The sequence below is a fragment of the Cricetulus griseus genome (genome assembly GCF_003668045.3).
Source record: "Cricetulus griseus strain 17A/GY chromosome 1 unlocalized genomic scaffold, alternate assembly CriGri-PICRH-1.0 chr1_1, whole genome shotgun sequence".
In the NCBI taxonomy this organism is placed as follows: Eukaryota; Metazoa; Chordata; class Mammalia; order Rodentia; family Cricetidae; genus Cricetulus; species Cricetulus griseus.
Genome location: NW_023276807.1, coordinates 8,231,912 through 8,259,299, shown reverse-complemented (window position 1 = coordinate 8,259,299; position 27,388 = coordinate 8,231,912). Strand labels below are relative to the sequence as shown.

At 40.8% G+C, this 27,388-nt stretch overlaps 1 protein-coding gene across 50 annotated transcripts in view; it reads left to right on the top strand.

Moving 5' to 3' along the window:
- Map4k4 (mitogen-activated protein kinase kinase kinase kinase 4) overlaps positions 1-27,388 on the top strand; it is a 145,919-nt gene that overhangs the window by 66,157 nt on the left and 52,374 nt on the right. For all 50 annotated transcript variants that reach the window (XM_027386768.2, XM_027386775.2, XM_027386774.2 and 47 more), the window contains exons 4-6: positions 18,785-18,910; positions 20,462-20,572; positions 25,218-25,308. In XM_027386768.2, coding sequence (XP_027242569.1) covers positions 18,785-18,910; positions 20,462-20,572; positions 25,218-25,308 — 328 coding nt within the window. The remainder of the gene's footprint in view (positions 1-18,784; positions 18,911-20,461; positions 20,573-25,217; positions 25,309-27,388) is intronic.

Genomic DNA, 27,388 nt, shown 5'->3' with positions numbered 1-27,388 from the left:
CAATCATGAATCTATGAGAAGATCTATAAAGTACATGTACACTTAGACACGTGCTATATGCTTTTGTGTTATTATTGTTTTTATTTTCTATGCTGGGGATTAATGAGGACCTCCTGTATCCTGGCTAAGTAAGTGCCACTGACCTACACACCAAGTGTACACTTGATATATATAAAAGGCATTTTTTTTTTTTGCCTGAAAAAAAGGCAACAATGGACAGGTGCATGACACGAGTATTTTCAGGTCTCCTTTAAGCATTCCAGTAAAGTGAAAACCAGATTGTGAGCCTTAAAAAGAACCAGCCTTCAATCAGTCGTTGAGTATATTAGCTCCTCGGTGATGTTTCTTACATGTTATTTTCTTATAATGACCTCTGCTGTAGCCTGGGGCTCAGAAAGAATCTAGAGTAAGCCTTGATTATGGATAGAAGACCATGTTCAGTTGCAGCATGGCAAACATGCCTTTGCCTGCCCCAAACATAAGAGTTTCTGGGCTTTGCCAGTGAACTTGTAGGCCTGGCTGAAACCTGAATGGCACATAGGAGACATTTTGCAACTCCAACAGGAGGGGTCATTGGAGAGCTTTCTCTTGATGAGAGCAAGGTTCTATCTGGTTTCCATTCTTATTTCATCTCAGGTACAAAAAGGTGCAAAAGCTAGTTCCTAGGAGGGAAAAACCACAGACTTGTGACTTGTTAGGAGAAACTGAGTGGTTGTTAGCAGGCTCAGAAGGGAAGAATAGTATGGGTGCGAAGACCAAGGCAGTGAGTAGAGAATGTGGCCCTGCTTCACCCAGTTTACTTGGTTATGTGAAGATCCTTGACATAACCAAGAATCCGTGTTCTGCTCTGGAGTGCTTTGACATGGGACTATGTAGGAAACTAAGGAGTCTGCAGGGGAGACATTTCTTTGTTAAGATGTATACCTCTTTGTATTTGTTCTGAGCCTCAACAGAATTAAGAATTGAGTACAGAAGGACTCTTCTGAAGGACACTTACATATTTCATCAGGTTGGTTTGGTGTAGGGTGTAAAGAGCATCTTATTGACTTTTTAAACGATGTAATACTAGCACATTAGATCATTAAAGTGCATGTGTCTTTGTTTTGTTTTACTTTGGATTGAGAGGGATTTGTAGAAAAATGTGTAGAGATGTCCCATACACCTTTCACTCAGTTTCCCCCAGTGATAATAACATCTTGCAAAGCTGTATATAGCACAGCCTCACAACCGTAATGTGTACAGGAAGCAAGAAAGGCAGTTGATAGTATAAGAATTCACTGGTGTAGGCTAGGCAGTTACACCGCATCTGCTGCAAACCTTAGTACCAAGGCAGGCCATTGGCAATCAGTGAAACATACACCTGGATATTTGTAGTGTCTGGAGGAATACTTATTATTTTCTCCAGGGCTTGTTTACCATTGAGCTATTAATCCCAGCCCTTGTAGTTTCAATTCTTGACAGTCTCATTTTTTTTTTTTTTTTTTTGTGTCTTAATATTAAACTTGTGAGTTATCCATTTGCTTTCAGTTAACATTCTATAAGGTTGTATTAATTTAAATGTGAATTAGCTAGATCAGTAGTTGTTAGTTTGGGATTCCTAAATTGTACAAGGTTTATCTTTATCCCCAACTTCAAGTATCATACTTGCAGAAGGAGGGAACAGTATGCACCATTTAGTTAGATTTGACAGTAACATTTTGTCTATGTGTTGTTGTTGAAAATAGCTACTAGACTCATACCTTTAAAGTATTAATGTGGTGCTTGTGTGTGTGAAAGAGAAAGACAGAGACAGACAGACAGACAGACAGACAGACAGACAGACAGACAGACAGACAATATTTTGAGGTGAGAGTTTACTATGTTGTCCATGTTGGTCTCAAATTCTTGGGCTCCAGCAAGCCTCCTGCCTCAGTATTCTGAATAGTTGGTATTATAATAATACACTATGTTACCTGGTGATTTTTGAAGTATTTTAAAATGACTAAATTGATTGCAAGTTTTTGAAGGATTTGGCTTGTTTGTTTTTATTTTTGTTTTTTTTTTTTTAAGGAATAGATTGTGTTTCAAGTTGTGGGCTAACTCATTTTAGCTTGAGAACTGGCAAAAAAAAATAAGTTTCTTTCTGTTGTTGTCACTGTCTTGGTTGTTGCTGTCATAAATACCAACTTAAGGAAGGAAATATGTGTTTTTACTCACAGTCCTTAATATAGTTCATCATGGTAGAGAAATCAGAACAGCTTCAAGTGGCTAGTCCCACACGCCTGCAGTCAGGCAGCAGGGAGCACTACATTCTTGCACTCACTTTCTCCTCTGTGTGGCTCTGGATCCCAGCACAGGAAATGGTGCTGTCCACAGTGGGCAGGTCATCTTGCCTTGATTAAGCCTAATCAAGATAATCCCCCGAAGGCTTGCCTTATAGGTTGCTTTAGCACTCAGGTTTACAGTTGAGATTAACTGTCAACTTTGTTCCCCAGAGGAAAGAAAGACTGAGGTTAGATGCTTCTGTTTTTCCAATTGAAAACTCTTCACTTTATGGATGAACAGTTGAAATTCAGAGATATGTTTTTTCTTCCAAAGCCATGTGGCCATTACCAAAATAGGGTTCTAATCTTGTTTTAAGTATTAACATTCCTACTTTTAACACATTAAATACAGTGTTCACTTTTAGTGATTTATTAGCTATTTTTCCTCATTGCTATGACAAAATAAGTGGCAATGAGCAGTTAAAAGAAGGAAGGTTATTCTGACTTAGAGTGTGAGGGGATCATGGCATTAATGGCTTGGGGACCAGGAGTAGGAGTAGTCGGGAAGGAGAGAATAAACAGGAAGTTGACTATAGAGCCTCTACTCCCAGTGACTCATTTCTTGTAACAAGGCTGTACTTCTTAAAGGTTCCACAATCCCCTTGAACACTACTACCAGCCAGGCACCAGGATTTCAGACACATCAATCTATGTGGACATTTCACATTCAAACCACAATGTTCTATCCCTATTCCCCGTAGACTCAGGGCCATGTCATAATGCAAAATGCATCCATTCCAACTTCAGAATCCCCATAGTCCAACATTTCAAAAAGTCCAGAGTATTTTCTGAGACAGTTGCTTAACTGTGAGCTCATACAGAATTAAAAAAATTAAATCTTTCCAAATATAATGCCACAAAATACACATTCTCTTTTCAAAAGGGAGCAATTGGGGCATAGTAAGAAACTGTCAGACCAAAGCAAGACTGAAAGCCAGCAGGATGAACACCAAATCCTGCAGCTTCATATCAGGCACCTGGGGCTGGTGAGGGAATCATCTTCAGAGAGCTTGGGGACCCCTTCTGCCTGTGCTGCCTACAGCACACACAGTGTCCCTTATTTAGGCTGGCTCCATTCTGTGCCTCCAGCTCTTTTCAGCTGATGTCCCATGGTTCTGCCCCCTCCAACCCCGAGGTTTCATTGATTTCGGCTTCACCTTCACAGTTTCATACAGTGACTTCTCAGGTTGAAGTTATTCCAACCCTGCCACGGATGGCTTGGCTTCAGTGGTTCTACAAAACCATCTCAGAAAACTACAGGACCTGTCAAACCAGTGAATGTTGCTGCCAAGTTCTGCTGCTGGCTTGGGGTCATGCCTGGCTCCTTGGACCACACTTTTCAGCAGCCTCTGTGTGTACTTTCCTAGGCAGCTGATTTCCAGATCAGCGACCACCTTGAGCACTCTGTTTTGCAGATGGATGTAGGTGGATTTTCCTGTGCCAGTGGCCTCTACCAAATAACCACTCAGAAATTTAATATTAATTGTAAATGCTCAGCTGATAACTCAGGCTTGTTACTAGCTAACTCGTACCTCTTAAATTAATCCACATTTCTTATTTACCCTCTGCCGTGTGGTTCATTGCTTGTTGACTCATTTTCTACACATCCTGCTTCCTCTGTGTTGGCATCTCTTCTGACTCTGCCCTCCTTCATCCCAGCATCCTTAGTTTGGTTATCTGGCCTCTACTTCCTGCCTGGCTACTGGCCAGTCAGCTTTTTATTAAACAAATTTGAGTGACATTTTTTTACAGTGTACGAAAGGATTATTCCACAGCAAATGGGGACTTTGATGGGTCTAACCCTTAAGGAACCCTTCCTATTCTAGTACAGAGCAGGGACTGAGCAACTTTAGTCTTTTCAGGAAGATCCTTGGCTGCAAAGTTTATTTGTTCAAGCCCTTTCTCTCAACAAACTGTCCATTGTTTGTATCCTTCTGTCCATTTGGTGATTTTTTTTTTCCCTGTAGACTCAAGTGAACGTGGTAATAACCATGCTACAGCCTGAATGCTGTCCTGCCTTGAAATCCCCTCTGCCAAACACTACTTTTAAATTCAGCCTTATTCAGTTTCTTGGGACATTTCTGTGATGGTGTGCAGCCTTGATTCAGGCTTCTGACTTCCCAAGAGCCCTTCTTTCCCTGAAGGGAAGTTAGGTTTCCCTATTATAGTGAGGAAGGGCAGTGTCAGGAGTGGGAGGCTGGCAGGGCACATTGCATCTGCACTTAGGAAGCAGAAATGAAACGGGGTTATAAAACCCCAAGGTTCACTTCCTTCTCCCTACTTTCTCCAGCAAGTCTCTGCCTCCTAAAAGTTCCATAATCTTCTTAAATCGTGCCCACTCACTGGGGCCAAGCTTTCAAACACACCAGCCTATGAAAGACATGTCACATTCAGACCACAGTGGTTGGCATTATTAATTACTTGCATACAATATTGGTCTCTTTGGTCATGAAAATTAATCTCATTTCATATTCTTTTTATAATTGCAGATATCGTAATTAATTAGAAATGCTAACCATCTCTAGGTATGGTGGTGCAGGCCTTTAATCTTAGCATGGGGGAGTCAGAGGCAGGTGTATCTCTGAATTCAAGGTCAGCCTGGTCTACAGAATGAGTACCAGGACAGCCAGGGCTACAAAGAGAAACCCTGTCTCAATAGAACAAAAACCAAAACAAAACAACCCCCTCCCAAAAAAACCCCAGAAATGCTAACAATCATAAACAATAGCATGAGATGTTCTTCATATTTTCTTTCTTTAAATTTCACATCGCAAGTAAAGAAATTGTTAGACTGACCATGTCTGCAATCCCAGCACTTTGGAGGCAGGATTATTTCCCCAAGTAAAGTAGTCTGGGCTTTGTTTAGAAGACAAAGACTTTGTCACTGAACTAATTAAAAAAAAAAATGCTTTAGCCTTTTAACTATAGACATACACTTGAAGCACGTAAGTACCTTCCAAGCTGAATTTATAGTTGTGAGCCACATAGAAGTTGGCCTGAATATTTTATGGTCATGTCCTTGCTTTTTCCTGGAGACAGCCAGTTTGACAGCCATTTCTCACTTGTACATACAATGGAAAAATAGTGCCTTCCTTGCAGGCCTTTTATCAGGGTTAAAGCGCCTTGTTTAGTAATTTTTACTTGATAAGCTGTGCTTCCTTGCCTCATTTTGTTCTCTTTAAATATATTAAAATACCGTTTAAAAGTTATTTTGTCTTTGTATGTTATGTGTATGGGTATTTTAAATGCACGTATGTCTTTACCACATGCGTGTGGTACCAACAGAGGCCAGGTGAGAGCCCTGGATCCCCTGGAACTGGAAGCAAAATAAATAAATAAATACATAAAAATTGAACATATTTAATACAACTAAACATTTTTTTTATATATATATCTGTCTTCCGTCCTTCCATTGTTCTGTTCTCTCTCCTTACCATGTTATTTTAGAACATGAGGACCAGGCACAGACCTCTGATGCCCTGGGCTGATGGAGGCACATAGGACAGACACACTTTCTTCCAAAGACACCTGGCATTTTCATCAACCGTGGAAGCTTGCTAGATTCAGGCCCTGGGTTTTAGTTTGGGGCTGCAAGTATAAGCACCGTTAGTCTGATTCTTCAGCAACGGTTCCACGCATTGCCTTTTGGTCTTCCTTCTGAGCTACTCTTCACGTGTCTCCTCTGTGTCTTTCTGGGAGACAGGGAAGCTTTTCTCCTGACCCTGTGAGCTGGCAGCTTGTGTCCTCCCTGTGGAGGTTGGGGAGGAATCAAGATAGAAGCAGAGGGAACTAGAGCCAAACAAAATTCCAGGCAAGCCCTCTCATCCCATCCTCCCTACACTGCTCACTGCACCCTGGAGAGACACACTGTAACCATTGCTGTTGGTGCTGTGGCATTTTCTTTTCCCCTATAGAGAGCAGCAGAGAGGTTAGTAGCTGATAGGATGATGCAGTTCTTCCTGGGGGTGAATCATTTTTTCATGACCCCTTAGTGACCAATGTTTGGGGGTGAATGAGTAAAGGTGTATACAAAAAAAAAAAAAAAAAAAAAAAAAAGAAAGTGGATGTTGTCTTTGTAGCTATTCCCCCCCCTTTTTTTTTAAATTTTATTTTATTAGTTCTAGTTAGGGAACAAGCTTATTTCAAGTCCCTTCCCCCTCTCCCTCCCCTCACCCCCAACCCTCCTCCCCCACCCGCTATTTCCCTTTTGACAATGCCTGTTGATTTCCTCGTAGAATCTTCTCAAACTTCTACCCTCTGCTCAAGACTCTGGACTCCCCTTTACCTTAGAACTAAAGAAGGTTGTAGTTTTTCATTAAGTTGTTTAGGAAGAGGAGAAAATGGTGGGAAATGCACCAACAGAGTTTTAAAATTATTTTTACTTAATTTTTTTCATGAAATATATTTGGATCACATGCTTTCCCATCCCCCATCTCATTCAAGATCAATGCGCACACATGAAGTGTCTGTCTTAAGGTCACATCTCATCTAGAGATACAAATGGATTTCCCCCTACATTAGGCTCCTCCTCAGTTGCTTAGCTTCTGACTGCTTCCAGTATTTCTTACTGCTGCCAGTCACTCAAGAGACTACCACTTGGCCATTTGCTTACCTGTATGGTTGCATTTAAAGTAAGAATTTTGTATTAATTCCAGAATGTTCTAAATAATTCAGGAGGTGAGTTCCTTAACTTGCCTCTTCTCAGATGTGAATTTCATACACCCTCCTCCCCCTTTCAGTTAGCATCTCCCAGTGAGCTGCTGTCTTTGAGCTTGTAAATAGTGTGCACAGTCTCTGTTTATGTGTAGTTACTCTGTCCTGTATTTAGGTGGGCTGGCTTTAGGATGTGAATTCTGAAAGAATAGGCCAGTTTAAGTCATTTCATCGTGATATCTGAACAGAAGTTTTTACTTCTTACTTGTAGTTGTTTTGTGGTTGGTGTGCAGGACCTTGAAGGGGGAATCCTCAGCACCACTGTCTATACTGAAGATTTAATGAACATTTTCCTTCACAGATACTCCTGAAAGGGCGAGATAATTGTCATTGCTTTTATTATTTTGACTTGTACAGAGGAAACAGGATAGCCCATGACTGAAACCTACTCATTTTTAAACTTGTTGGTTCTGTGTCTTTCCCCTTATGGGGGAAGCTTGAGCCCAGGAGATGTACATTTGATAGCATTTCTTCACAGACCAGGTTTAGCACGCATCACTTCATTTGCAGGGAAGGAAGATGACTGGCTGCTTGACCTGTCACTAAGCTGGATTGCAACATAGTGTCTGTGACCAGTGACTATAACTTGCTTAGCAGCATCAGTACCTTAATATCTGGTTTAAAGTGTAGTTTTCTCTTGCAGCTGTATGAAAATTAATAGAATAATGCCAAGTATACTTAATGGACATAGAAGGCACATGACTTAAAAAGCAAGAGGATTTTGACTTTGTCATGCAGCCCGAGGATTTCAGTGAATTGGAAGTGGCATTATCTTGTTGGTACACACCTGTCAGGCAGCTTGTTTGTGCAGTGCCTGCATACTCTGACTGTGCTAGCTTCCTACACTGTAAGAGCACACAGAACAGTGGAAGCTTCAGCTAAACCATCAGGGTAAATTTGGTTTGAATTAAATTTCTCGAGAATTGCTGTGTCACAGATGTGGTCTTAGCAGCTCTTGTGCATTTTTAAAAGGATCTTTAGAAGATTTCCCCTCACTTGGTGGTGGCAGCACACATCTTTTAATCTCAGTACTCAGGAGACAGAGTCAGGCAGATCTCTGAGTTCCAGGCCAGCCTGGTCTACAGAGTGAGTTCAAGGACAGCCAGAGCTACACAGAAACCTTGTCTCAAAAAAAAAAAAAAAAAAAAAAAAACAACAAAAAACCCAAAACAAAAAGAAAGAAAATTTTCCCTTATGTATGCCCATATTTAATATGTAACAGTTGGATGAAGTGGGGTGTCTTCTGTGTTCTTGACAATTTTATGATAGCCAAAACCCACAAATACCGTTGAAAAGAGGAAGGGCTTGGCGGGCCTGGAGAGTTTGTTTCTTATTATCTCAAGATTTTACAGTTCATTTCTCCAAATAATCAAGGACGAAATCCCCCCCCCCACACACACACACAGGGTTTCTCTGTGAAGCTTTGGAGCCTATTCTGGCACTCACTCTGGAGACCAGACTGGCCTTGAACTCGCAGAGATCCGCCTGCCTCTGCCTCCAGAGTGCTGGGATTAAATGCATGTGCCACCAATGCCATGCTAAGGATGAAATCTTAAGTGACATAATTTTATTGACAGGGCTGTCTCCTCAGCTTCAGATATTTTCTTGGTAAAGGCTATATAAGTCTTAGAGTGGTCAGCTGCTTCTTGTCCCCATTATCTGTCTAATTTTAGCCAGCAAAACTGTACACAGAAGCCATAGTTCTTTGATGCCTTATTTTAGTCCAGAGTGTAGTGTTTCATAGAAAGATCAGCTGTTGAATGTGCAGTGTGCAGCCTCTGTTCCTTACAGGTTTGCTTTGTCTTCTTGACATGTTAGTTAGTGTAGGCTTGACCATGAATGTAATTGTTCTGACCTGCAGGGAGAGAGAGAGAGAGAGAGAGAGAGAGAGAGAGAGAGAGAGAGAGAGAGAGGAGAGGGAGGGAGGGAGGGAGGGGAGGGGGAGGGAGGGAGGGAGGGAGAGAGAGAGTGTGTGTGTGTGTGTGTGTGTGTGTGTGTGTATGATGGTGATGGACTTAATTTTCCTTTGATGCAGAAACTCAGCCCTGCTGTTCCACTACTTTGAATGTAGGCATGGCATAGTAGGTGGTCCTCTTTCTGACAAGTGTGTTCTGTTTCTTGTCTCTAGTGAGAGTTCCAGTTTTAAAACAATTGCTCTGACTTGGCCAACTTCAGGAGACTCCAGACAAACTCTTACCATGTGTTTTGCTTTATGGTCATTTAGAGTGCCAAGAGAGGGTCTCTGGGGAGAGATGGCTGTGTTGTTATTAGGGAGTGGCATCACTTGTCTGCTGACAGAGGAGAACAGCAGTGTTCTGAGCCTCTTCTTCCAGACCTTGCTTCCAGAGAGTTCCACTGCTTCCTGTCTACTTACTTGCATTGTACCCATGAAAGAAGGGACTAAAGAACCTAATCTGAAGTTGGTGAGCTGCTTTTAGACCAAAATATGACTCATCATCAAACAGTGTTTTAATCCCTTACCTTTCTAATTATCTAAAATAGAAATATATTTTTCTTCTACTTTAAATAATTGGTATGCAGCTCTCTTAAAGTGCTGGATAGGGTCATGAGGTAGTTAAAGTAATAGGCTTAAGGTAGCACCAATCTCTGTTTTCAAAACTTCAGAAGTTTTATTTTGTCTGCCCATTTGAATTGGATCATGTTAATCCTGTAAAAGTTTATTTTTCTATCCAGCAAAATCTCACATCTTAAACAATTGTCTTACAACTATTCTCTGATCAGATACACACAGGATGTGCAGTGTGTTCAGGACCTACCCTAGGATACATTTAAGGGAGTGGCAGCAGGAGAGTTCATGGTAGTGGTGCTCCCTGGTGTAACACTGTTGAGCACAACTAGCATCAACAGTGGCTAAATACAGTTGGTTGTCTTTCCTTACCAGTTGTTTTGGTCTCTGTAGATCAGTCATCTTTCCTGTTCTTCTAAGAAGGAGCACCTGCAGGTTTTTATGTGTCCTTGTATGAATAGAGGTAACAGTGTATCAAGTTAGGACTCAAATTGTTATTCATTGTTAGCGAGAGGTTTGGCCTAACTGGCTGTGGGGAAGACAGCAGGTTACACTGGCATTGGCTGATTTGGGCTGTGGCATCCTTACTCTGTCCTCTTGCTTCATCACAGCAGTGAGTTGATGAGCTGTTTTAGATTTCCTGTCTGCACAATGCTGCTAGCAAGAAGGTGATGCTGGGGAATTGTGCCTGTGTTCACCAGGACTGTCTCTTATGTTATAGGTTGCTGTAGGAATACTACAGCACATATTTGCTGTGTGATATACACTGGAAAGATATTTTCATGCACACCTAATTTACAACTCTGGTTGGCCTCACCTGCTAAGAATGGATCCCCTATCTTGGATGTAAAGAAACTGAATGTAAGGAATTGGCTGATGTTATTTTTAAAACAAAACATCATCATTGCTGTATATAATGGATAATATTTAGCAAAGCGGGTGCTATAAAAGGATAAGACCATGTATTTATATATTTATGCAGTGAAAACATTCCAACACTCCATGTGCGTGTATGTGTATGTGTATGTGTATGTGTATGTGTATGTGTATGTGTATGTGTATGTGTATGTGTATGTGTATGTGTATAGAGACCATAATTTTGAAAGGAAGTAAAGTGGGGGGTGATGTATGTGGGAGGGGCCTTAGGAAGGAAAGAGAAGGAAGAAATGATATAATTACATCTTAATTAATAAAATTTAAGTAAAAATCTTTGTTTACTAATACTTTTAAGGTCAGAAATAAAAAATCATTCTATTATTGCTTCCAGTATGGGCTATTTAATAGTTTTGATTGTATCTGTACTTTTGATTCAGTCTTGTCATGTTAGCAGTTGATATGCAACAAAAATTATTTGATCAAAAGTGCTGTGACTTCAAATATTAATTTTAAGGAGGATTTTTCTCCTAAGCGTGATAATACTGTTTGTTGTTGTTGTTGTTGTTGTTGTTGTTGTTGTTGTTGTTTTAAATCATGATTAGTCCCTGGTGCTGCATGCCTCTGATCCCAGCAGAAATTAAGGCCAGCAAGATTGTAGGTTTCAGGCCAGCCTGTTCTGCATAGTGAGATTGCAGCCTGGTAAACAGAAGCCACAGTTTTGTCATCTTCTGGAGGACTTGAAGCATATGTAAATCAAGTTGTTTTAATATAGTACACCTTATCAAACCAAGTGGGTCTTAAGCTGTTTAAGGAATGTATTCCTAACAAGGATAGTAGTCACAACCACCAGGAATAGATTGCTGGTTGTTTATCTCCTTCTCCAATGTGCTTGTATGCTCTAATTTCTTTACCTGGCAATTTCTAGTTAGAGCCAGGCACCATGAATTTTACCTTCTTGGTTTCAAATATTTTATACTTTCATATTCTTGACTGGGGCGTGGGGGGGTGTGTCTAGCTAATTACCATTAACTGTGGATTGGATTAACATTTAGTTGAGGACTAATTTTGCTCCACTATTGAGACCCTGGCTTTCAAAACCCTGTGAGACACTGTTTTTCCAGTTGGGTTTATGCAGAACGCACTATTCCTTTTTCTGTGAGTTCTGGTTTCTCTTCACAGCTGCCTGCTAACTGGATTCTTCCCCTTACTCCAAGTGATTTCTTGATGGTGATGCTCTACTGCAACCCAAGAAGGGTTCAATATCCTACCGCTTTCTTTATAGACAATTATCTCTTCTCTGAACCTCTATTCATGTCTTGCTGAAGATCCTCCAGACTCCCTGCTCTAACACCCCCCATCCCCCCAGGTTCTTCTTGCTCCATTTGAGTCTCCTGATTTTGGTTAGTCTAGACTCTCTCCCAAGGCAGGAAACTTTGCCCATCATTGCCTGGTATCTTAACCTCTTCAGGATTTATCAAATTTTGGTTGTTTAGGTAGGAGGGGAAATCATCTGGCAGAAGTCCCTTTATTCTTTTTGAATGGAGATACTTCTCAGAGCATAGTCTTATCTGAGCATACCAAGTAAGTAAGCAGGAGCTCCTGTGACCTGAGGTTACAGACTGGCCAGTTCCAGATGCACACACAGGGGGCCACTCATAACTTCCTTGTAGCTAGCTACCCTTTGCCATCCTTACTTGGATCTGTTTGTAGGGTTTAAGCAACACTATTCAGTGCAGAGTCTTCTTTTCTTTCTTGTTGTGTGTAGTATGGGGAGCTTCATGGACTTTGCCACTGGCATAGACCAGTGTCTGGATGGCCTGAAGCTATATCCATCCCTACGAGGGAGCCTCTGGCAGGCAGAGAGGTGAAGGCAGGGTGATGAGCATCTCCCCTTCTTCCTACTGGGAATGACTGACTTTGTAAACCGCTCATTTTAGGTCATGGTCTGGATAGGTCGTCACAGCAGACAGGAAGCAATAACAAGTATGAGGCCTTGTAGTGCTTCTGGCCTAGTCCTAGTAAGGCTGGGCAGTTGTTCAAGTTTGGCAGTAACCCTACAACATTAGGGATGGCATACAGAGGATGGGAGACACACAGGGAGGCAGACCATTGACAGAAAATTCTCTCGTGCTTCATTCTTCTTGGACCTCATTCCTGTCCCATAACCATTTTTTTTTTCAGAATTAGTTAAATATTACATGGCCATGTAGAAAATTAGAGATTAAAGAAGAAGCTAACCTAGAGATAGTCTTTAGAATCTTCTCCTCTCTCTTCCTCCTTTTGTCTTATGTGTACTTATTTAACCCTGTTTATAGCTTCCTAAACATTGTGCACATTTACATTGTGGATGGTCACATTTTGTTGCCAAGGTCATAACTGCTTTGCTAGCTTTGGGTGTTTTAGATTTTGGATTCCTGTTTGTTTGTTTGCTTTGTTTTCTTATAATTTAAAAGTTTGGGTCTTTAAAAATGTTGAAGTATAATCACTTTAAAAATGTTGAAGTGTAATCACAATTTGGTTTTGGAAATAGATTTGAACTATTTGAGGTTGTATCATTGAAAACACTTAGACCTGTGGTATTTTTGCCTTATAGATTGGATCTGACCATGATACTTGGGAGTTGACATGAAACTTTGGAACAATTTAGTAGTGCAGGGACCTAAAAAGTTGTATTTTGTTGGACTTGATGAAAATCATCAGGTGCTGCACCTTTGGGCTTTATCACGGAGGTGTGCTTTGGGCCTCTGTGACTTCTTGGTCTCATTCATGGGAGCACCAATCCTCCAAGGATTTTACAGATGAGTGGTGGTGTATCAAAAGGAAAGGGTTCTGCTCACTGTGCTGGTTTTTGTAGTTGCAGTCTTAAGTCTGTTTCATTATTCCATGGTGTTATTTGTTTTGTTTTGAATCACATTGCTAGATAACCAGGTTACTAATAAGGTCTGATTGAAATAGTCAGCAAGGGACGGACTTTGTAAGACAAAGGATGTAGAAGACTCTCTGAGGGCTGTTCTAACTAGATGTGCCGTTAGACAAAGAAGAGCTTCAAACCAAGGCCATTACCAGAAGAAACACACTGATTCAGTTACATTAAAAGAGTGTGACTTTAATATATAAGATTGTTCAAGAGAGTGTTTTTCTTCTATATCTTGAGTAAGCTTTTGTGCATATTATGATTTTCACTTTGGTTACTTTAATTTTCATGAGTTTTTACTGTAGCAATTGAGTGATTTGGGTGAGGATTAATTTTGAAGACTGCCATTCTTATGACCTGATCCCATAATCTTAATTTTGTTTTAAAATATATCCTCTTCTAGAATCTGTAAAATTTTCTTCATTTACATATTGTTCAATGGTGAATTTAAGATGAGTAACTTTTTATGTTTGAATCAAATTAAACTTAATTGATTCTGTGCTACCTTTAATTTGGCTTGTGTTGAGTAATATACTCAAATCTACCAGGACTCTGTAAACTGAGGGATTTTATTTTCTGTCAGTTTGCAGCCATAAGGAAGAGCTGAGTAGCAACTGACTGTAAACTGTTCTTAAGTGTATCTGTTTCCAGTGTATCTCAGTGCAGAAATCCTCGAGAGAGACTATCTCTCTTTATCAGCCTTTTCTCCAGCTTCACAAAGACCATCAGTTGCCCCTCCATTTGTTCAACTGTCAATAGCTGATGTTTAATTTTGTAAAGAAGCAGGTGGAAAGATGGTAAGCTCCAAACCTTTCTCAGTCCTCATGGATCCCAGTTAGCATCTCTGAGGTCTGCCTGTCTCTGATCAGACAGTCCTGCCATCAGGGGAGTAAGAGAGAACTTAGACAGTAAGGGTTTAAAGCAACATTTTAAGGGAACACAAAGAGGCTGGAGATGTTAGCACAGTGGTAGAACTCTTACCTAGCATACTCAAGGAAGGCACTGCAAATAAACTTACTTCAGAACACCACCAAAGGGGACATTAAAAGACAAAGAGCAAACTAATGGTGTGCATCCTATGTACTCAGATGGTGAAGTGGGCAGTGCTTTTCATTTGACTCATTTACAACTATAGCTGCTTGTGCAAATTAGTGCTGTGCAGATGTTGGCTCCTCCCAGCCCCCAATCCTCTGATAGCCAGGGAGCCAACTGAAAGCTCATCCGCAGCCAGAGCCCAGCTCCAGACAAAGACCTTTTCTATGAGAATTGCTCCTGTTGGTCAGAGGCCAAAATGCTAATTGGCACCAGCTGCATTAACTCACTAAGTGGGGGTCAGCAGCTGCCTCACTATGGAGGAAAGCAGAAGAGGGCCCTCTTCCCTTTTGCTCGAAGAAGCCCCCACCCCATCCTTAAGATCCTCCTATTTGTGAGCATCTTGGCTCCCCTAAATTGGCATATGAAGGACACAGTAATTTGGACTCAAAACTAGACACATGGGATGATGTATAAACTTTCTCTGTGTAGCTTTGTCAGTTCAAATATTTGGTTAAATGTCAGCCCCAAGTCTGCTTACTGCTGTATCTTCTACTTAAAAGGTGTTTGTTTACTTTGGTGGTGGTGTGTGTGTCTCTACACTCCTTTAATCCTAGCAGTTGGGAGGCAGAGGCAGGCAGATCTACAAGAGCTAGTTCCAGGACAGCCTCCAAAGCCACAGAGAACCCCTGTCTCGAAAAACAAACAAACAAACAAAAACCAAAAAACAAATAAAATAAATAAATGTTGAAATGAGATTACCAAATTAATTTTTTAAGGAAACATTTGTTTACTTATTTTATATATATGGGTGTTTCGCCTACATACATGTCTGTGTACCACATGCGTACCTGGTCCCCATGGAGGCCAGAAGAGGATGTTGGATCCTCTTGGAACTGGAGTTCTAGATGGTTTCGAGCCTCTATATGGGTGCTGCATATAGAAGTAGGGTTCTTTGGAAGAACAGCTGGTGCTCTTAACTACTAAGCCATCTCTTCAACCCCCAAACTTACTTTAAACTAATTATCAAAGGGAAATTGGAACTTAAAACTTGGTTCATTATAGCTGTAGTCTAAAGACAATGTAGAATATTGAGTGCTAAGTATTAATCCTAAGATTCTAGTTGTAATTGGCTTAAAGCCCATTGGCAAATCTGTATTTCTGATGCGATTTTTTTCTCCAAGGCTAGGCCTTCATAAGTCAGTAAATGACAATAACCGGTGCTGGATGTCTTTTTATTAGATGTGTAGTAGTCATCTATTTTAAAATCGTAAAAACAACAGAAATAATGTTCCGAGTATCTATTACATTACATCATCCTAAAACAGTACTTTGGAAAGGAGACCAGGATTTCCTCTCAGTATTCTTTGTAGTCAAGTTTCTTATGGCTTAGGACTTGACTACTCAAGACCTCTAGGGCATATTTTGGCAAGTAAATGAATATGATCACTGTATCTCTAGATAATGTTTCAGTCCTATATAAAGTACTGTTAAATTTTATTGCACTTAAGGTCTTATATTTCATTGACTCCTACCAGTTTCTCTTTTTGAGATGAGTCCCATTATGTACTATACAAACTTGCATAGTCTTCCTGCCTCCGCCTCCCAGATACTGGGGTTCCAGGCTTCCTCCAGCCCAGTTTCGAAGGTGCTTTCAGTGTGAGTCTTGTGATATGCAGCATGGTTACAGAGCACAATAATGTGTTTTGTCTAGAGATGTTTAGAATTAACAGAAGCAATGTTATGAAAATCCACTAATCATATTTCTCAATGTACATACTCAACATTTTCAGACCAGTGGACAGTACTGAACTTAAGCTTTTAACAACTTCAGAATATGCACTTTTGTTTTTTTAATCAGTGGGTTATGGAACTATTAAGTACCTTTGGAAGCTTTTGAAGTCTTAAAGTGATGAACAGCTAGGCCCTAGAAGAATTGCTTTCTGTTACTCAAATTGCACTGCAGCTAGTCAGACTGTTTTGATTCTTAATTACTCTTCTTGGAGCTGCTTATGGGAGACTCTTGGGTAGCATTTATTCTCTGCCGAGAAGTAGAACCCCTTGACTAGTGGGGTGGGACAGTGACCCTGGGAAAAATGAAGGGAGATGGGGAGTGGAAGACAGTGGGGAGTGAGGGATATACAGGTAAACATGTCGCTAAACCAGGACGTTTCATACAGCAGTGAACTCAGGGTTGGCCGATTGAACGTAAAACAAAGTTAATGTTTTAACTTTTCCCTACCTTGTTAAAAGTATTGTTTTGTACATATATTCTCTTTAAAGACAAGGTCTCACTGTGTATCCTCGGCCTGCGACTCTGTATGTAGACTAAGCTGGCCTCAAAGGGCTTAGATTTAAGGCACACATCACCATACCTGTTTATGTACTCTTTTTTTTCTCTAACATTCCAATTTCTATATGTTTATAGATTTTTTTTTATTTAAAGAAAAATAAATCAGATCTTTAGTTTCTGTTGTGGTCTCCTGGCTACAAGCTACTGTAAGGAACAGTAGACGTTTGGCTCTTTGGAGCATGTGTTGTTTAGCTGTGGGCCTTGTTCCAGGAAGGGCATTAGATGGCTTTGTAAGCAGGCCCCAAATGTTCCTTGCCAACAGACTCGCCACCTTCTCATGTGTCATGTGTATTATTCTGTACATATGAGTGTGCTTATACAGATAAAGGACACAATTAAAGCCTTTCTATGAATCAAGAATTCTTAGTTTTGCTAGGGACATATTTCTTTCTGCCTTTGTTAATTATTATTCCTTTTTGTTTTAATATAAAGTTCCTTTGAAGAAAAAATTAAGATAGAAGCATTTTTTCTATATTAGTCAGGTTAAATGCTGGTTTTGTGTAGAATTAAGACAGTTACCATGATCATAATTATTGTCCCAGTGTTCACTGCTGCTTTGAGTCACTTGTTGAAATGATAAGCATTTGGTATGAGTTTCCTCTATACAGGGCTCAGAAGAGAAGCATTGTAGAGCCTGTGTTTGGTCATGTGACCCTGCTGCTTTGTTGACAGCCTTTGGAAATTACAAGATCACTGTATTTGCAGAATATTCTGTTACATCCCAATATTTGATGTAACTTACTTTCTTGGTAGTGATACCCAGGAGGAGATCTGCCATCCTTAGAATCACTGCTTTAAGATGACTGCATGCTTTCTTAGGCATTTGGTTTCTAAAGCAAAATGTATAACTGAAGTTGTATTTAATATTTTTGTTTTTCCATTTCCTTTGGTCTTAATCTTTAATACCTAATTAATGATAGTTATCTTAAAGTATAATATTTTTCTTCTTTAAGGCTTTAAGAGAGCTTCTATAGATGCTAGCCTAAAGCAATTAATGTCTTCAGACTTTGTGCCTGTACACATGTACACATGTGTGGGTGCTCTCGAATGCTTTACTGAGCATGCATGTACACACACCTGTATGTTATCCAAATTATTCCATGAAAAGGAAAGAATGTCAATGTGGAGTGTGTATGTTTGTGCAGAAATCTAAGAAAGTTGAAGCAATGGAGTGCATCAGGAATTTTAGAGATTGTACTTTCTTACCACAAGGCTGATTCCTGCGAGCGCTTGCACGCACAGGAGAACACACACACACACACACACACACACACACACACACACACACACACACACACACGTTTTTTTCTCACTTTAATTCTAATTTCCCTGCATTTGAATGATACTTATAGAGCTTCCTTAACCTGCTCTCTTAGAGGAAGTTTGTCAGTGTGTGCAGCAGACAACAGAATAAAGTGTCCATGCTGATTGATATGCTTTCTTCCCCAAGTGTGTGTGGGAGAGGCAGAGACTATGACTTGTCACCCTTTGTTATTCACAGGACAACTTACTTACGCTTTTGTGCCTGTTTGTCCATCAGTTTCCTTCTCCTCTTCCCATCTTCTCACAAGGGCTCTCTTTTTCTCCTGCTGCTCAACTTAGTATGACAGCAGGCATAAGGAAGAGCTTAGTCTGAAACAACCTGTATACAGAGGTCACCCCCTCCATGGAACCTTGTACACTGCCCCCTGAAGTCACATGCTGTCATCTGTCTAATACCTTGTAAAAACTCTTCTTAAGTGTATTCATAAATGTTCCTAAGGAGGAAATTTCCTTTTTACATGGTGTGGGGTTGGGTGTTTTTCACACGAGCAAACTGCCTTCCAGAGAAGGAGAGTAAATAAATAACCTGAGGTCACAGGTAGTGGAGGAACAGCCTGGAGCACTGCCCTGTCCATCCTGCTGTTATCACATTGCTTATCTGTCTCTTGTTTCTCTTGTGGTCACACTCTGAAGGGTGAGCTGAGAATGAAGGGAGTGTATACTTCTGCCACTTTATGTTTGCTTGCGTGGGAGGAAATCAAATCATTCAAAAGCCACATGTTTTGTTTTGTTTCTTTCTTAAGGATGAAGAGGAAGAAATCAAACTGGAGATAAATATGCTAAAGAAATATTCTCATCATAGAAATATTGCAACATACTATGGTGCTTTCATTAAGAAGAGCCCTCCAGGACACGATGACCAGCTCTGGGTAGGTAGACATTTGCAAGCCTTTGGTATTATTTCTGTCTGTGGTTAGTGTGATAAGGGAATTAAGGACTTCACAGAGGGCTTGGAGAAAGAAAACAAAACAAAAGGAAACCAAAGGGGCTTGTTATCCTTAAGCTTCCTTATCTTATATCTGTACTATGGCAAGGAATGAGAGGCCATTTTACAGGAAGCTGTTTCGTAGAAAGCTCAAGAAAGTGTGGTATTGTCAGTCATTCATTAGTAACAAACATTAATGGTAGTAGTTTATTATGAACAGAAAATTCCAGGGAAATTTCTTGAACCAACACATTCAGCCTTAAAAAAATTATATTCAAAATGATGACTGAGAGACTGTCATTTGTGTGAGTTGCATGAGTTAAACTGAAGGTGTTGAATTTATAAGGAAAGAAGATAGATTGATAGCTTTTTCTAATAAGTTTTAAAAGGTTAATGTAGAAAACATTAGCAGCTTGGTACCTACACGAGAGAGGTTAACAGAAGAATGGGGTAGAAGCAAATCTGCACAGTCATATCTAGTGATGTGTGACAGAGATGTCAGAAACACAGACTGGAGAACAGCTTCTATAACAAATGATACTGGGGAAAGTCACTCAGAAGAATGATGTACCCCCCCCAAAAAAAAAATGGGTCACAGGTCTTAATGTAAGATGTGAAACTGTTAGAGGACAACATAGGGACACTGATAGGCATAGGCGAGAATTTTCTGGAAAGGACCCAGTAGTCAGGAAATAATATCAATAGTTGACAAATGGAATTGCATAAGATTAAAAAGTTCTCCACAACAAAGGAAGCAATCAAGCGAAGAAGCTGGTTTATAGATGGAAGAAAATCTTTTCTGGCTTTGTATCTGATGGAGGATTAATATCTAGAATATATTTTTAAAAGTCGTAAACCATACAACCGAATCAGTAGATGGAGTAATGAACAGACAGGCCTCAAATGAAGTGCATATTACCAACAATGCCTGAAAAAGGGTTCAGCATCCTTAGCTGTCAAGGAGAAGCAGTCACAGGTACCTGTGAGGACTGGGGAAGGAACTCAGACTCATGCTGGAGGGATGTAAATTGTTGCTATGTTTAGCAATTAAAGATATGTATTTTCAAAACCATGTAATTGCTTAAAAGTACCATTTCCTTCTTGATTTAAACTCAGTTAATAGGAAATATTATGAAGTAATTTGAAGATCATAGTGTATAGAAAACAGCACTCAGGGAAGAGCTGGAATACTGATTTCTGGTAGTGATGACCAGCCCAAAAAAAAAAAAAAAAAAAAAAAAAAAAGATTTTTCTTAGAGGGAGGGAAGAAACAGACACCTGCACACTCAGTCTCCTGGACTGTGAATATACTCTTTGTGAAGAGACCATGGTGACTGTACTCTGTAAAGCAACCTGTTATCACTCAGATGCTTCCACCATGCTCAGACATGTGCCTAGGTGTTGAGGGAAGTAGGTAACAGGGCTGTGTGTTCTGACTTGGGTGTGTGCTCAGTCTGGGCTGTGATTGTTTCAGTCTGTCTTGTCTGTCCTGTAGCTTGTTATGGAGTTTTGTGGGGCTGGATCCATCACAGACCTTGTGAAGAACACCAAAGGAAACACACTCAAAGAAGACTGGATTGCTTACATCTCCAGAGAAATCCTCAGGGTAAGGAACACAGAGTGTCCCATTCTGTGCTTCAACTGAATTCCCAGTGTGTCTTTGTATTAGTTCTACATAGAGAGATAATTATCTATTTTGATAGCCAAGGATTTTCTGTACCTCATTTGTGGTTTATTCTATATAATGGTTTGAAACTTTTCACTCTGTGAAAAGGTTGCTTTTTAAAAAAATAATATGTAGCACTTCTTACCTGAGAGCTTGGCTTGTGTGGTTGGAAAACACTTGAGACAATTTGCTTTGTGCAGAATACACAGACTTCCCTTATCATTACTACATAAATAATGCAGTATAATACCCATCTCATGACCTAAAGGAGAGCATATGGCTAGGCAGTGGTGGCGCACCGCCTTTAATCCCATGGCTTGAGAAGCAGAGGCAGGCAGATCTCTGTGAGTTCAAGGCCAGCCTGGTAAACAGAGGGAGTTCCAGGACAACCCCCAAAACTACATAGAAAAACCCTGTCTTGGGGGTGGGGGCCGGGGGAGAAGAGCATATGTGTAACTTATATGCAAATACTGCATCGTTATCATATGAGGAGCTTGAGCGTGCTCACATGTGAATGTGTGTATGCATGCATATATATTATTTTATTTTTTAATATTTATTTATTTATTTAATTATTTTGCGGGACAGGGTTTTCTATGTAGCCCTGACTGTCCTGGGACTTGCTTTGTAGATAGGGTTAGCTTTGAACCTGGAGATCCACCTGCCCTGCTAGGATTAAAGGTGTGCACCATTACTGCCTGGCTGCATGCTCATATTTTATATGGAAGAGGTTGTGGTACTCTGGAACCAGTCTCCACATATTCCTAGGGCGACTCTTATTCTCTGAGTTTGTCTTTGTTGTTATTATGAAGTTCCAGTAGCACCTTCCCTTTGACATTTAAAGGAGATGGAGGGAAGGAGATGAGAAATGAGCTTCCACTATTGTGTCTGTAGGCAGCTTAGGGAGAGCTACAGATCAATACTAACAGTACTGAGTGCTGGTTTCCAAAATCTTCATGGCCTTTGGCATTAGCTTTTAGAATCTCTTGGAATATTTATGAAGTAGAGTCCTAATGCTTAATGTTATTTACAGCCAATTGCAAAGCTAGCTAATGAGCTTAGAGCAAGTTTCAAAATTGCTCTTCTTTAGCCACCAAATGCTTTCTTTCTGTGGTAAAGCCATCCTGACAGTACACAGGGTTTTCATATTTGAAAGCTGCATGTGAGTTGCTAAAGGATGTCTTTCATTCCACCACCATAGTTTTTCTTTTCCTTTATCCCTAAATTGCATATTTAAATTGGCTGCATTATTTATCCCCCATATTTTAAAAATAAAGGCTCTGAACTTAAACTGGAATTTTACTTCTTATTTCCCTACTAAAGTCTGGTAATGAGTTAGTCATTTTTTTATTGTAACTAAATTTACTTTTTATATTTAAGATTCATGGAAGACTGCAAGTTTAAAAGCTGCCAACTAGAATTCCTAGAGAATGTTTTAATTTCTCTTTGCTTATGTATTTTATGGAGTCTTCAAAAAAGTTTCCCTCACAAACCTTGTAGGAGAGCCATACTTTTATAATTACTCAGACTGTCATTATTAAAATACCAGGTGCTTACCTTTTATGGATACTACAGAAGGTTGAGCCTAGAAGGGAAAAGCTGCTGCTGTGTGGGCTCAGTGGTGATAGGCAGGGCACAGCGGCAAACGCTGGATTATAGAGCTGCTTAGGTATAGATTTGAGCAGCTTGACGGATACAATTCTGTTTAAAAATAGACATAACTTTTTTTGTGTGTGTGTGGTAGCTTTAGACTTGTGGCCTCTTGCTTTGCTTCCTGTGTGCTGCAGTTTCAGCTAGAGCACCATGCCTGGCAGATAAGAGATTTCTCAAGTAGAGAAATCTGTGCTTTTAGCGTAACATTATACACAAAAGATGTTTATCTCAGATGTCAGGGCTGAAGAGATGGCTCAGCTGTTAAGAGCACTCACTGCTCTTCCAGAGGACCCTGGTTCAATTCCCAGCAGCCACATGGCTCACAACTGTCTGTAATTCTAGTTCCAGGGGACCTGATAACCCATTGGCAGGACACCAATGCACATAAAATAAAAAAGAAAGATGTATCTCAGACATCAGAGATGACTTAACTGTTTTTATATTCCTGGGGTGGGGGGAACAGTTTACTTGTCAAGTATAATGTGTTTTGTTTTAGCATTTTGTCACCCTTGACCTCAGGAGCATTCAAGAGAAGACCAGGTTGCCTGTGTCTCTCTTCAGCGAGGTGGTAAATGACATCCTTTTGAAATGCTGCTGATTATTTCCTTCTCAGTGATTGCCTTTAATAAGAGCCTTCTCCACCCATAAGCCACCTCCAATAAATTTTTGTTTCTTTTTTTTGTGGTAGGGTTTTAGTTCAAAACAAAGAAATGCCCACATTATGTGCCAGTGTTTTTTTTAGCCGTTATGTTGGTGCTGATAGAGAAAGCAAGGTGGCAAGATGGTGGTGAGAGCTCATTTAAAGGCATCCCAGTGGTCATCTGTGTTCTCACACATTGTTGGAGGTAGCTGGTTTCTCTGTGGAAAAGTTTTTCCTCACCCCATAGTGGGTATTAGAGAAGACTAGACCAGGCAGGGCCCTAAGGATGTAGACAACAGCTGTCAGAAGTACTCCATTGGGCTGGTCTGCTGAAACCATGAGGGCCACAAGGGTTACTGCAAAGCCATTCTGTGCCTTCTGCCCTCTCACATTCTAAGTGACACTTCTCTCATTTTGCTAGAAAACGATATTTCATACTGAGATGAAAACTTAGATTTACGTAACCAGTATGGAGGGGCAGTTTGCCTGCTCTTTTGTCACACAAAGTTAGATTAAGATAGACTCAGAAGAAAGCATTTCCTAGTTCAGAAACACCAACCCATTTGATTTAGAACAGGCTGTTTCCTAACTAGATGTGGACTATGAATCTTTACCAAGGAGGAATGGTTGTGGTCTTAGTTCAGGCTTGGCTCCCAAGGTGCTTCATATGAGGAAAATGTATTCATTTTTGTTCTTTTGTTCTGAGTAATTATACTTTAAGGTGACTGTATTATGAACTGTTTTCTGAGTAGAAGCAGCGATCCTTACACAGAATGGACTGGGAACGGGTACAGTTTCCCATACTTACTGCTGATAAGTGTGCAGGATTGCACATAAGCCATAACTGAGAAGACAGGGCTGCTTATGTTTGTTGGGAATTGTGGAGGGTCTGAAGGAAGTTCATGCAAGTTAGAAAACAAAAGTGAATAAAGAAATCGAAATAGAATTTCTATAAGAATAAAGTGGCTTCATTTTGCTCTTTCAGTGTTTGGTGTTATAGCATGCTGAGAGGGAGAGGAGTGCCATCTGTTGGGGGCTTTCCCCCATCCTGGCCTTATGGTTTGACACTACACCTTGTGTTAGCAAGAATAGAAAAGTACCACATAAGCCGTGTTCTGCTTCATTGGCAGATTAGTGATGAGTTTAGAACTCACTGTGCCTGAAAAGGGAGTGATTTAGAGCCACAGAATGATGGACGTTAGGCTTGATAGCACAGACCTGTGGTCCTAGCACTCGAAGCTTGAAGTCAGGCTGGGCTACATAGTAAAGACTCTGCCTGCTTCCACCTCCACCACAGCCCGCCTTTCATTAAATAAATACATTTTATTATATGTAATATAAATAATAAATAGAAAAATCAAGCCCCTTACAAGTAGTACTGAGGCATTACAGAATAAATAGGTTGTTTGTGTCTTAAGGAGACATGTTCTGGCCAGGCAGTGGTAGCACCTGTCTTTAATCCCAGCACTCAGGAGGCAGGGACAGGTGGATCTCTGTGAGTTCGTGACCAGCCTGGTCTACAGAGTGAGTTCCAAAGCTACACACAGACACGGGGGGGGGGTTGGGGGGAGCGTCTCTGGGGGGTGTGAGTTGTGGTGGTGGTGCATCGATCCCTTTATGCCGCTGTTGGATGCAGTGTGTTTTCCTCCCACATCTCGAGAGATGTCGTTCAACTCGTTCTAGATACAAGGACATCAAAAAGTGATCTTTGCCAGGAGTATTTGTTTTCCTAGGGAAGAAAGATATTTTGTTCCTACGCAGGGCTGTTCTGGTGGCAGAATTATTTTATGCTTGGTTGGAAGAGGGGTATATCAGAACTTAGCAGTTGTTCCTGGGTAGTGGGAAGACAGGCCTGCTGACATTTTTAAAGCTAGATTTTAAGCCTCTCTCTAATTCTTTGCTGTTCCTCTGGGATGGGACTAGCTCAAATAAGTTCACAGGGTTATCCACTGAAAGATAGAAGTTTGGCGTGGGAAAGGAGCTATCCAGTACACAAATAGAACAAATTATAGCAGAAAAACTATAGATGGCAATCCAATGCTTGTGTCATAGGCACAGCTAGAAAGTGGTTATAATCATCCCAGAGGGAAAACCCCGCCCACTGCTTTCTGTGTGTGTGTGTGTGGCAAGGCTGACAGTGCCTTCCTGGGAATGTGCCAAGGGTGCATTTTATGTTCTAAATGTGGGTTTACAAAAACTTGGCCCACGTGTGCACCTTACTATAAAAGGGTGCTCTTGGCTGTCTGCTTAGAAGGACAGAGAACTGAAACTCAGATCTGCTTTCCTTTTCAGGGACTGGCACATCTCCATATTCACCACGTTATTCACCGAGACATCAAGGGACAGAATGTGTTGCTGACTGAGAATGCGGAGGTGAAACTTGGTACGTGGCTCATGTGTGCAAGTCCCGATGCACCTGCATGGTACAAGCCAGCAACATGCCATGCCCCTTTAACATTTAGCTGAAAGTTCATTCTGTTAATATTTGCTCTCCTTCCCCCACCTCCCCTGTCCCATGCTTCTGTTTTGATTAACTTTGAGGGAGGGGGACTCTTATAAAGGAAAGCACTTAATCAGGGCTGGATTACAGTTTAGAGGTTTAGACCATTATCATCATGGTGGGAATCATGGCAGCATGCAGGCAGACCTGGTGCTGGAACGATAATTGAAATTATATTTGGAGGAGACTAGGCCTGGCTTGAGTTTCTGAAAACCTCAAAGCCCACCCCAGTGACACACTTCCTCCTAAAATGCCACTCCCTATGGGCCTGTGGGGCCATTTTATTCAAACCACCACAAGGTCCAAACCCAGGAACTTCTGACTGAGGTACCTTTTCAGCTCTACCCTGACATTAAAATCAGTTTTTACTTTCTTGATTAAACACCACCCTAGTGGTGCCTGACATAGTGTGTCCCTAATGTTTGGGAGGCTGAAGCAGGAAGATAGGGAGTTTGAAGCCAGCCTTGGGTATGAAGTCAGAAGGAGGGAGGGAGAGGGGTGAGGGGAGGGGTGGAGAGACACACAGAGAAACAGACACCCTTAATGGTTTTCTGTTTTACTTCACAAAAAAAAAGAAAAAAAAAAAAAAAAAACCTACTTGTTGCTGACTTATAAAAGTGTGGATCTGACCCCGCTACTTTCCTGCCCCATCATCTGACCCTCTTCAGTTTCTCCACCCTATGCTCCATATTATAACACGGGAGCAGTTTCATGACGTTTTCTAGTATTAGAATTAAGAGCAAAGTCATGACTCAAAAATGCTTTTGAGATGCATAGGTAGATGCATCAGTCACTCATCGCTGCCATTTCTTTGTTTGCCCTTCCTTCTTGGACCTTGCCCCAGGGCAAGGTTCTGTTCTCCATTGGGAATACTTGTCCATTGGGAATACTTTGTTTTCAAAGTTTCAGGTTTTTGCTGTTTTCAGGGGCTTTCTCTGGCCCTCTGATCTACCTGGGACTCCCGCCTCCTTTTTATAGCACTGTTGATAATTTATAATTCTGTTGAGATTTATGGCATTTCTCAAGTAAAACACTGCCTTTTATCAGAATATTTTGGAGCCCAGCAGCCAGGGTTGTTTTAGTCACTGGTGTCTTTTCATCTAGCACCTGCTCTATTGTCCTCAGTATTGTAGGTATTTGACAGATGTCTTCATAGGGTGCAATTTTCTAGAGGTGGCTTCTAATGATTACAGTGTTCCCTGTCTCTCCTAGTTACACCTAGACTTATTCTCATTTTATTTTTTATTGTTAACATTTTTAAACAGAATCAGCATTAACTTTTATTTTACTAAAGGATGACATTCTTTTCCTTTGTACACTCAACAGTCTATTCTCCCTTTTCCCCGAAAGTCTAAGCCATAGAAGTTGCTTTTTAAAGTCCATGTCACTGCTCTCTTCCTTAGTGCTGGTGCTAACTGGTTATCTGTGGATGCTCTGCCATGGAGAAAGTCTCCTTAGGGCTAAGATGGAACACTTGCACTGTCCTTGCTGAGACTGACTTGGTGCTGTGTGTTCGTGCCCTGACCTCATGACACTGGGACTGATACCCCTCAGTGGTTACCCAGTTGTCAGTTGCTGTTGCTAACCAAGTTTCTAAAAAGCTTAATTAGTCTTTTTGTCCTGATTTTGTTGTGTGTGTGTTGAGGACCAGACAACAAGTACGCCTACTGTTTCCTGAACTTGTTCTGTACACAGAAGTGAAATGTGTAACCCCTGCCAATTGTCTAGATTTTGTAGAACCATTTGTGTGAGCTACTTCTGTTATTTGCCCTCCTGCTGGTCTCATGGCAGTGTGTGTGCTGTGATGATGGGAACAAATACTGATGGGCAAACATCCAGCATGTGGGCTTTTTGCCAATCCTGCCTCCCATCCATTAACTTTCTTCTAGACTGCCATCATTAAATTCATAGGAAGTAGGAGTTACTCTGAAAAGTCAACTGAAGTCCCAGCTGTTCTGAGGAT